This window comes from Gossypium arboreum, chromosome 12 (genome assembly GCF_025698485.1).
Source record: "Gossypium arboreum isolate Shixiya-1 chromosome 12, ASM2569848v2, whole genome shotgun sequence".
NCBI lineage: Eukaryota > Viridiplantae > Streptophyta > Magnoliopsida > Malvales > Malvaceae > Gossypium > Gossypium arboreum.
Genome location: NC_069081.1, coordinates 3793877 through 3806342, shown reverse-complemented (window position 1 = coordinate 3806342; position 12466 = coordinate 3793877). Strand labels below are relative to the sequence as shown.

Below are 12466 nucleotides of genomic sequence, written 5' to 3'. Positions count from 1 at the left end.
CTCATAATTAGAAAAAATGTACAACTGATAAATACCAAGATTTTCAATCTAAACCAATGATCAAACCGATCTAACCATCGGTTCTCAATTCGACAGGTTCGTCCGATTCAATTAAATAAATTATTTAAAACTCAAAAAATAAAAATATATTTAAAAATAGTGAAAATCAATTCGACCATTGGTTCAATTGATTATTTTAGCTCAATTCATACTGATTGACAAGTCAACTGATCTAATCCCTTTCTCCGAACTAAAACCCCAGTTGTGTCTTAATCCGATTCCAACAACCTTAATAAATACTCTTAAAATTACTTGTACACCTCCACAATATCCTTACATTCATATATTTACTGATTCAATAATGATTTTACAATTAATTATATAATTCACTTGATTACATTTTTCTTAAATTTACTTGTACACCATCAATTGTACATAAATTGATTCACTTGAAACAATTTTGATTATTAAAATAAATTTATTCAGAAATTCAGTTCTAATAGTTTGTTTTAATTTGTTATAATATTTGAAAAATTATAAAATAATAATAATTAATATTAGATGTGAAATGAAAAGCATATGATATTAGAGTTTAAAGTATAATTGATGTCTTGAATGCAAAAATATAGATTTGGTACAAGTAAAGAAACAAAGGAACTAACCATTTGATTTTAAAAAAAAATCAAATCAATTATTTTTCAATGTAAAATATAAATTTAAGATATCGATCATCGGTTAAATAAGTAGTAGATATTAAATAAAGTTGAATTAATATATTTAATAATTTAAATTTATTTTCAGATCGCATGGTGATGGTATTACTAGGAATAGCAATTAATTTACACCCTAAACTAGTATCAGTTTATAGACGATGCTATACTGACCCAGGGATTGGATAGCAAGGATGTTCGTGGCGCTTTAAGCATATTTTCGGAGGTCTTAACTTTAGTCATTTGATATGAAGTGGTTGTAGGATTTTATTAGATGAGATACTTTAAGCCTTTATATATATTTTGGTTACATTTTATGCCTTTATATTTTTGCTGTCCAGTATGCATTATTTATATGTATCTCACTAGTTCAGCAGGCCAAACTAGGACCCATTTCCTCACTACAGGATGGGTATGTTTGTTACTTCCATGAGATTTTTTTTTTATTTTTTTATATTTTTCCTAAATTTTTTATAGTTTTTAATTATATGTATTTTAGATTTTTAAAATTTTATATAAATTTTTAAAGAAAAATAAGTGATGATGTGACATAATTTCATAATCACATCGTCACCTCATTACAATGTTATAAAAATAGACTAAATTGTTTATTGAAAAAGTTGTTATTCATAATTTTTTTTAGTGAATTATACGAGGAGGGCAAAATCCTAACAATAACATAACTAGTATGACTCGAATCTAAACCACACTTGAAGTAGTGAACATCTTAATCATTAGGCTAACACACAAAATTTTATTAAATTTAAAGATTAAATATTGCTTTTATCTTTAAAAGGTATTATTGATTACATGTCTTAATATTTATATAATACAAATGTGTAATTGTCCTTTAAACGTTGTAATATAATACTTAATATTTAATTCATCAAGAAAAAATTTATTAATTTATTAATTCATAATAAAATTTCAGCTTATTTGCTTTTATATTTTGAAAATTTTATTAAAGTTCGCACAAAAGTTAGATATTTAGTAAAGATAACATATGACTTATTTTAATAATTTTATGAACTAGTATGACGTCAGAACAAATTAGTTAATCTTTAATAATAATATTTTGTAATTTATTATGTCTTAACTCGATCGATATTAGTTTTGTTATTAGTAAAAAGAATATAGATTCGAACACGTTTTCTTCTTATTTAAGGATTAAAGAAAGGTTATAAATAATAATAATAATATTTTGCAATTAATTAATGAAATAAAGATAAATATGATAATAAATAATATATAATATAATTAAATATATTATTCATAAAATAATAGTAAACGGTATATAACATAAAATAAATAATTGATAATATGATATCCCAAGAAACTTTTATAATTACAATTATGAAAGCTTATATAACTTATTAATTACGGGTGGTATTCGATATTGAGATGGCAAATTGATAAGAAATAGAAGAAAAATGTGAAATGAGATGTCTATTTGTAAAATGAGATGTAATGATGATCGGATGATATATATACATATTGAGAATCGTTTATACAAGCCTAAGGGACCAATATGGAAACATGGTAAATTGATGAATGTGATTCATAATTAGTATTATGGAATAAAGTAGTGACTAATATTGAATTGACATTCAATATCTATTTGGTATAAAGCTGAATTACTATGATTTGAATTGAGAATTAAAATTATGAAATGAAAATCAATGTTTGGCATTAATTTGAAATATGATGTATTGTAGATAAATAGATTGTATGATAAGTTTAGATAGAAATTGATTTAAATGATTATTTGTTTTTTGAATAGCAATGAAATGTTGAATAAGTGAATTGAAATATTATATGATTGAGTTAATATATGGTTTGATAAATGTTGAACTCACATTTATAGGCAAACTTTACCAAGTTAAGTAGCATGTAGTGTATAATTATAACCGGAGGTAAGTTATTTGGTTTTATACCTGTGAAATTACTAAGCAATTGTAATGGTTACTCCCTTATTTCTTTTTTCTCTGTAGTGTCAACTTGTGGAACGTGTTAGACGGATCATCAAGAAGCTCACACTATCCCGATATTGATTCTGTAGTCTTTTGACCATATTAAGGCTTGGTTATGTGTGGCATGTACCTAGGAAATCTTAAGTTTGTGCAAATGTTATATCTTAAGTGAGTTTGGAGTTTTGACATTATGTTTATGTAAAAATGCGTATGATGTCGTTGGTCATGAAGATGGTATCTTGATGAGAAGTTTGACTTGGATATTTGTTTGCTTTGATGGTGTCTAAATGATATGCTAGATAATAGGTGCACAAAGATGAGTTATAAGTTCAGGCATGTTTGAAATGATTGGTTAAGCTTGATGCTTAAGTATGCGATTGCTTGAATGGTTATTTGGTGCTTGACTAGATGATAGTGAAAATGTCATTAAATGCTTAATGATTTGGTATGTATGTGGTCTTTTGGTTTAATTTTATATTATTGATTGAGGTGCCAATTATGGCATGCTGGTTAGAAACTTAGGACGGTTGATATAAATGATGAATTTGGTCGATTTGAATGCTTTTGAATTGGTTGAGATGTGGTTTAAATGATGGCTTGTGGCTTAAGTGTTCGTGGTTGAATAGCTTGCTTAAAAAGGGCATGTTTTAGGTACACACGAGCTAATACACAGTCGTAGGCCATACACGGGCTCATGGCATGGTCGTGTGGTCTGTAAAGCCTTAAGTGATTTTGGTGCACACAGATGCAGAGAGTTACACGATCGCGTGACCAATGCACACGGCCATGTGACCCACTCACATGACCATGTGGCCTATCTCACATGGGCACGACTCTTGTACACGATTTAGTGACACGGTTGTGTAGTCCATCACACACGGGCTAAGTGTTCTCCAGGGGACATGACCGTGTTACCCCTATTTGAAAATTTTAATTTCAATTTAATCCCTATTGGTTGTTAGGTTGGTTTAAAGTTTTTGTAAGCTTGATATTAACCCAAGTTGATTTAACTGCAGGATATGCATGTTCTTATGTGATGGAATGATATTTAGTTGAGTTTTTTTTATCTATAATTAAATGTAATTGTTTGGTATTTGTTCGTAACATCCTATTGCTTGGGTTTAGTGATCGAACCAGGTAAGGGGTGATACATGCTATTTAAACCGAAATCCTAATTCTTGTGCCACAAATCGAAATTATAGCAATACAGTCTCTGAATAACAAAAATATCAAGTAAAAAATCTAAAAAATTTTAATAAGAACAAAATCGAGTTAAGATCCTCTAGATGCTGTGTCTGCATCCTAACCTTGTGGGTTATTTGTAAAAATGGAAATAAAATAGGAGTGAGCCCTACTTCTACACACCGTAGTAAGAGTTCTCTAGAACGCATCCATCCCTACACACCGGTTTATGGATAAAGCACAAAAATTTATAGGTTAATACACTGTCAGACGGTTGTGAATGCATAACATATTTGTACATGAGAGCTGCCAGAAAATGGGTGGGTGAACCACTAGTGTTGTAGATTAATACATTGCCAGATGGTTGTGAATGTAGAACGTATTTGCATATAAGAGCTGCCAAAAAATGGGTTGATGAACCACCAGTGTTATAGGTTAATACACTGCCAGATGGTTGTGCTTATTAATTAAGAAAAAAAAATCATATAATTTATAAATATTACTATTTTCTTTGTAATAGTTAGTTGAGAATATATTTATATTAAAATTTACAATGTTAAAAATTAGCTTACAATTATATGTTTTTAAATTTATGGCAATATAAAATGTTATAATATTCATATCTTAATTAATTAACTTGTAAATGCAAATAAAAATTAAATAGAAAAATATATATATTAATTTTTATTGATATTATGCTTTAATTTTTTGGAATATTCTTTTATATTTTGGAATAAAATTTTGAAATTTTTATATTAATATAAAATAATAAAAATGATTTTAATTACATTTTATAAAAATAAATTAATTTACAATACTGTGAATTGATAAAATTACACACACAGCCTATCATTAGAACTAATATATTTTATAGGTATGTAGAGAATTATATGTTAAAATTATGTATATGAATAAATTCTAAAATTAAATTAAAGATGATTAGTAAAAAATGTAAAGAAGCATGAAACCTACATTCATGTAACTAATATTGGTAAAAGAAGATTGAAATATGGAGGAATCAGTTTTATACAGACATCTAACTAATTTCACTTCACTGTGTTTCTTTAATGTCCTACCGAGTGGCTGATGTTAGAGTTTAAAAAAATGATAAAGAGTATAAGATCCGATTCTATACAGACGATCTATTTCTTAAACAAATGGTAGTTTCTGTAGTGAATAATAATATCACTGAAACAAATGGTGGCATGACTCTTCAAGTTCCTTGAAACACTTACCTGTCATGGTATTCTTTAGCAGAACCAGAAACAAGAAGTTTCTACTTTCTATGCAATGTTGATATGTTCTTCCCATGAAGATCCATCACAAGATCCCGTAGCTCAGGGAACACTGATATAAGTAGTCGTTCTAAGATTGCATAAGCAAGTTGCTTGATACATATAGCAGACTGCAACGCAAAAATGACATGTACATATAATTACAAGTATGAAAAGCGGAAATACAATGGAACTAAGAGAATAATATCAACATCATACACTTATTCTAGTACGTGGGGAAAAAAAGGATAAAATTTCCACCTGAGTGAAATAGTAAATGTCTCTTGCACACCGTCGGTATTGCTTATATCCAATCAGGCCAACTAATGTTGCTGGGGGTCCATCTGGCAGAATCCAGGGGAAATACATGACATATAAATAAATTGATAATCAAGTACTTTTATGATCAACAAAGTTCAATGCTTACGACATCATAAACTAGATATAAGAAAAGAAAAAATGACAAAAATTAGAATTATAATCAATGAACTATGGACCAAGAAATTAAACCAAAAGCAATGAATTGCAGGCACGTAAAATATAGATCCAAAAGTCATGGCTGATCAGACAAGATTTTAATAACACAGAACACATACTCACCAAAAAGCATTTTTTTGATGTCGCTTGCTCTACGAGTAGCCTCAAGTTGTTGCTCAAAGGACCCAGGTTTAGAGGCATTACTTCCTCCAAATTGGCTGAAGTTGAGCAGAGGTATAGGTGTCTGGTTGAGATTACTATTATCAAATTTGCTGTGAATGTCCCCAATTGCTCTAAAGAATTTACCACCTGGCCACAAGAGCTGAGAGAAGAAGGGAAAATTAGAAGAAACAGAACACATTGACTAGGTAAATAGTGAATGTGGCTCATTGATCTCGAGATTGGGCTACAGCTGTGAACTGAGCCTCAACCTAACACAGTTATCATTCAGAGATTGATTTCAGGTTAAAGACATCAATTTTAGCCAGATCTAGTAAGTGCACACACTGCTTTATGACAAAAACTCGTGCTTTTACAGCACCAGATGCTGAGCCAGTTATCGCGCTTAAACTCAAACTTAAATTACAATTTTCTAGTGTGTTCAGCCCTTACATCTTGAATCCATCGAATCCCTAGGGTAATTGTTTCCTCCTTCCGAAGCCAATATATCTGGCGCAAGAGCCAGTCATCGATGGCATCCTCCATCACTAGCTGTAATATTTGCTTAGATATCCAAAAGACCTGTCTTCTGCATCAATGAAAACATTTCCATTGTTTATGCCAATTTATTCTGGAAACAAGTCATTTTAAAACCCCACAATATGCTAATAAAGTTAATAGGATGACATAGTCTGAAAGACGAGAGAGGTACCACCTTCTAAAAGGTCACAACAAAAAATCTTGGAAGCAGTAATTGATCATTCAAACAACCAAGTAATTGAAATGACAGGCAAAAAATATTAGTAACACCAAAGTACAAGGTACCATATCATTCTCATCTTTCCAGATTATATTCCTGACGAAAAATACAACATTTTAGCAATTTATTAATTTCACAATATGGAATTACGGAAAAATTCACTCACCTTAGCCAGCCTCTTCTCTTAAGCTGAAACACCTTATCAACTAGATTCAGCAAAGGTACGCTCACGTTAGGCGGTGTCCACTGCACAAAAATCAATTAAATAATCATTCAAAATTCCAAAACAGAAAAAAATGTTCTACATTAAATTAGTGTGCTAACTAAACTAACTATTCAAACAAAAGATCACTGATAATAGGGGTGGGTTACAGAATTACAGCCAAGCGGACACCAAAGAAAAAGGTTGCAGCAGCTAGAGAGTTTGTGCAACAAACCAAGAGTGATTTTCTAATAATGATGCTCGCTTTTGGTTGAGATTCTTATGAAAGCAATTTGGAGGAGGTGCTTCCAAGGGAACATAAACTAAGTATTGGTGACAAAGGAACACTAAAATCTTAACAGTAAATAAAACAGAGATAAAGCACAATACCTCAGGGGGCATTCCAACTGGATCCTCCAAATGGCTGGAGGTTGCTGATATTTTTACCTTAGGAGATCCACCCTGGCCAAACGGTTCAGGTTTCACACCTAAATTATGTTTCTCATAAATTAAATTAACAGACTCCCGACCACACTCTATTACCAGTGGCGGCAAATTCTTTGAGTTCAACTCATTGTCCAAATGCATATCAAGACCTTGTGAATATGATCCATCATCCTCATAACCATGGTCCCCATCTTTGTTACCATCTTCATTGTCAGAAGCACTATGTACCGTGTCTAAGTTATAATGCTTTGAAATGTCTTTAGCAATCTCATCTGCATTCCATGACAGCGTCCTGCCAGTGGCTGAAGAAGAGGCTTCACTAGGGGGAGAGGATGAACCAACTACTTTGCGCATTAAGCCATCTGATACTCCCCTAAATTGGCGTACAATATCATCTACAGCATCATCCACACTGACTGTCAATAGAAAAGAGAATTCAAAGTATCAGCAATTAATAGAATAAAAAATGCCGTTTATGCACAAAAAAAAAAAAAAACAGACAAGTCAAACCGATAAGTAAACAAAGCATGCATGATTTTAAAAAAACTGGATATAGGATAGATACTCATCATTTACCATTCTAAGATGAGGGCGAAAAAGTATGTGATGCTTACACATATGAAGGATTATCAATAAGAATACATGTTCCAATATTAATGACATATTTAGGAGTTCGTAATGATGTTTGAGCCTAGAAGATATATGCAGGAATAAATAGAACTGTTTGTTAAATATAATTGAGAAAATAGAAAAAAAGGAAAGAAAAAAAAGAACGGCAACAAAAAGAACTAATACCAAGCTTAAGCACTAGTGCACAGAAAATGTGTAAGGAGAAAAACAAACACAAATTGATTATTTTTGTTTAGAATTCACTTAAAAGTAAAAATAAATCATCTTAACAAGTAAAATGGAGAACCAGACAACTAGCTCAAAAGTAGGTGCAAAATACCTGCTCAAAGAGTCAGGTTCCTTTCTTCATTCCCAATTAAAAGAAAATGGTAAAATTAACAAAATAAACCAAAAAGGATGGAAAGATACTGCACGGTATTACAGAAAAGCAAAATCATAGCAGAAGGAAAAGGCCAGAGTAATCAAATGAACTGAACACAATGTAACTGCGAAAGGATGATAAAGTATTCATAAGAAATCTGGAGATCAACTAATATTAAGCAAGCAATAAAATGTGTAAATCTCTGAAAGCTGGTATGGGTAAAATCCATTAGCGTAAAAGGTGACATCAATCGTATAGCTAAACATCATCTACCAGACAACTGAATGACAGACTGAAAGATAAAGCATATGATTGAGTTCCCAAACTTATTGATGCCCACTTGGAGTATCATTAGCTTATTGATTTTTTTAAGAAGATTTCTAGAAGATCTTGTGTTTTGAAGTAGTAAAACCACGAAGTGCAACTGACAGCCAGAAACCAGAGCATAAATAGTAAGGATGGCATAATAACCAAGAACAGAAACAACATACCTGCAAGGGTTTCCATCACTGATGAGGATTTTCCGAAAGAGTAATTCTTCAAAAGAAAATTACAAGCACAATTAGTGTTGGATGTCATTCATTTTATCCATAGAAAATAAGGGAGCACCCAATTCCAATAAGACACGCACCTTCGAGGAAACACTTAAAAAATCCCACACTTCATGCTGTTCAGCCACATTGGGTATAGACAACAGTTCCTGTAAAGAGGTGGCTGAGTTGAAGAAACAGGTTCAAAAGTAACCATCCTAAAAAAAATGAAAGACTAGGACATCAATTACTTGCAGATATTTGTCAAGATGAATGCACCGCTGATGAACAAAAGTATCCTCAGTGCTTGATGAAAATATCCTTTTGGGGGGCAAATGTAATGAATAATTGGGAATTTCTTTCAGATGTCGATGCAACCGTTCAAAATTTCTGTATCTGCAGATTAAAAAGAGAGAGACAAGATTAACCATTAAAGAAGAAATAAATCAAATTCTCAGAGCTTCATTTTGTTCTCTTGAGACCAATACATTGTGGTTTAAACTTTAAAGACTTCAAAATATCAAGAGGGACATTGAACTAAGTAAAGGCCCTTAAACGGCATTTTAACATTTTCAATTCTCTTAGTTTTTTTTTTTTTTTTTTAAGTTGGGCGAGATAAAACCTTCTATTGACAAACCAAGTTCTGTTTTCCGCATCAGTCACAGAAATTGAATAAACTGCAAATGATTTTGATGCAAGTTTCTCAAAGTATGCTCCAATAACCTGCAGAGATAGACAGAAAATAGCAAATCTAGTTTTAGATAAGAGAAATGAGAGTGACTGTGAAAACAATCAACACGACCAAGCTCAAGAACTATTTTAATTTATATCCCATGTCACACCTTGATTCATCTAGCAGTGCAATTTTCAAATTTGCATAACTAGCAGCACTATTGACAGGAATCCTTACCCGACACCTAAGCTTGGGAATATGTGGCCCCTCATTGCGAAGTACTAGATTTGAGGCAATCTTACCCCCATATTCTTCACTATGCCTGTCAAAATCAGGGCCATAGCATTCTGAAAAAATAGGCCCTTCAACATCTACACTAAGTGCCTTCTTTGTATCAGTTCCAACTTTCAAATCAGAGGTACTACTGGATCTCTTAAGCCTAATTTTATTTCCATCAGCAGCTTTCTCACTAACATTATTAAATGTATTAACATGACGATCTCCTTCAAATGATGATGACTTAGCTAACTTTGTGTCTATCATGTTATCATCACATGACTGGGTGTCAAGGCTCAAGCCATGCTCTAGTTGCGTCCTAGTTTTCTCTTCGCTTCGCATAGAAGTTCTGGTCTTGTTTCTTGAGAAATCATTTACTGAATTCCCCATCAGTACACTACTCTTTGTCTCAGAACCTTTAGGGATAGATTCTTGAAATCCTGTTTTTACATATTTTCTCTCCTTCTTTTTGTAGTTTCTTCCTTTTGTCCACATGTTTTCAAGATTTTCAGGAGCAAGAACTTCAGTTCTTCTCTGGGTTGCTGCCTCTAATTTTCGAGCCCAATCAGCTGGTCTATGGTGCACTGGTTCTTCCTCATATCTGTTACAAACTGGATATGTTTCTTTCTGATTGTCAATTCTAACCAAATTTAAATCAGTTTCTTGTCTATTCAAGGACGGTGTTTTGCATGACATAGAACCATCATCACGTACTCCCACTGAAGACTGATCAAAACCTGCCACGATCTTATTCAAATCTTCTTTAATGGCAAGTAGAACATATTCAATCACTTCATTGATATACCTAACAAAACATATAGGGAAAAGGGATAGAATAAGGATTCTTTATTAACAGAGGAAAGTATATACTAAGTTAAAACAAAGTGCTTGAAGTTCAGCATGGGTAACCTTCTAAACATTCTCCACCCATTGGTTTACATACAGTGGTCAAGGGTAAGAATTTAATCGAGTTGTATAAACACAAATCATTCCACTCTATTTAAGAACCAAATAAACACTAAAAAAATGCATTTCCAATTAACATCAAAATTCTTAACCTAAAAGTTTAGGTTAACTGAGTTAAACGGAATGGCAATTTTAAGTACGGTACGAATTCCGTTTTTTGCTATCTAGAAGTTAAAGCTTGAAAACTTACCGAGGGCTTGCCAAATTCAAAAGAGGTAGCACTACCAAGCAAGTTACAATCTCACGAGCAATAGTTCGAACCAAAGGACATTGAGCTTCTCGAGGTCTCAATACTACTGCTAAAACTCCGCCAAAAAGCTGCTGAATAACCTGAAAAAAATAAAAATAAACAAAAGCAACCCCTGAAATGCAAAGGCAAAATGTGTTTTGATCAGAACACTCCACTCACACCTTGTACTCACTCTCTGGTGAAAGCAATGCAGGATGAAGCTCTCCAGAAACCATAAGGTGGTGTTTCAATCTTTCATCCCTCTCCTCAGATGATAATGTTGCCATAACATCAACACCTATTGCAGCTTGGTTTCTTCTAAAAAGATCCAAGTGATCTCCTATCAAATCAACTATATCCCTGAGACATTAGACAACCATTTGAAAGCCTTGAGCTTTAAAAGCGTGAAATATGTTTAGAGCGGAAACCTTCTTAAACTAAAAACCCACCTTGTAAGCAAATCAACAAGGTTTATCTCTTTCACCCTTTCAGTTATTTCAGCAATAGCATCCAAAATCAATGCACGTATCAGCTCAGGGGCTTCTCTATCTTGAGTTATCTCCGAATACCACAAATTAATGACAAAATCCCTAAGTATTTTATCAATAAATTCATTGAGAGCAGCCTCAACTATAGGAGAATCAATCTTCTGCTTCCACTTGGGTGGAGGCGGTGAGCTAAAAAGGCGGGAATCATTCACAGACAACTGTTTCCTCTCCAAATGAGATAAATAGGTTCGGGGATGAACTGATTTAACTTTCCATTTGAACTCAACCTCATTAGCTATAGCTCTGAATGTGGAAACAATAATAATTGCTATAGGTAAATTCATCCACATTGACGTACTTGTATCTGCACAAATTAACAAAAGAAGAAGATTAATAAAACAGAGTACTCCTGAAACTTCAAAAAATTACTTATAATCCATTCATAAATGTAGAAATGAAACTACATAAACACAAAATAGTAATGGAAAACCAAAACATGATCAATCAACAGAAATGCAAAATACAATGTTTAATTGATTCCTAATACGTTGGAATCGTCCGAAAAACTTCCAAGAAGTATCCAAATGATGTAGAATCAAAGAATCATATATTAAAAAAATACAATTTAAATATCTGAAAGAGAAACAACATAAAACAAATAATTATTTTTTGGAATATTATCAATTAACTTACGAGACAAGAAATAAGTGACGATAAAGATAACCATGGCCAACCAAAGTGTACGTACTTTGGCTTCGTCAATCAGATCCTGTATTGTCTCCATTGGCTTCATTATCCAGCTTTTGTTTGTTTCTTCCCGAAGGATTCAGGAATTCAAATTATTAAATCTTTTTAAACATTGAAGAGGGAAACAGAGAAATCATAAAATTCAATCTTCTTCTCATGCATATATGGATATATCGTTGGATCATCTAAGCTTCAGCGGTTGTTGAAATTGAAATTTCAAAGAAAGATAGAGAAGGGTAAAACAGAGCATGTGGAATTTGGTTGTGTTTAATTTATATAGAAATATGGTTTAGTAGTTTAGTTAGACAGCAATAAAATGCGTGGGAAAAGGAAACAAAGGTTTAGGAGATTATGATCGTCTAAAATGTTGGCACGTAAGAAACTT

The 12466-nt window shown here is 32.2% G+C and overlaps 1 protein-coding gene across 1 annotated transcript; it reads right to left on the bottom strand.

Moving 5' to 3' along the window:
- Nucleotides 1-4835: 4835 nt before the first annotated feature.
- LOC108477097 (uncharacterized) lies at nt 4836-12466 on the bottom strand. The gene is made up of 15 exons (XM_017779547.2): nt 12028-12466; nt 11296-11698; nt 11029-11206; nt 10808-10947; nt 9613-10456; nt 9325-9425; nt 8954-9098; nt 8804-8872; nt 8664-8709; nt 7125-7597; nt 6699-6778; nt 6226-6361; nt 5737-5935; nt 5398-5480; nt 4836-5267 (listed from the first exon to the last, which is right to left on the bottom strand). The coding sequence occupies exons 1-15, from the start codon at nt 12125-12127 to the stop codon at nt 5139-5141; spliced, it is 3126 nt and encodes a 1041-aa protein (XP_017635036.1). The 5' UTR covers nt 12128-12466; the 3' UTR covers nt 4836-5138.

Excerpts from the sequence above, each read along its gene's own strand:
- LOC108477097 (XM_017779547.2), bottom strand. The coding sequence starts at position 12,127 with ATGAAGCCAATGGAGACAATACAGGATCTGATTGACGAAGCCAAAGTA. Across the intron at positions 9,426-9,612 it reads TTCCCAAGCTTAGGTGTCGG|GTTATTGGAGCATACTTTGA; the intron begins GTAAGGATTCCT and ends CTATCTCTGCAG. Across the intron at positions 7,598-8,663 it reads AGTGATGGAAACCCTTGCAG|TCAGTGTGGATGATGCTGTA; the intron begins GTATGTTGTTTC and ends TTCTATTGACAG.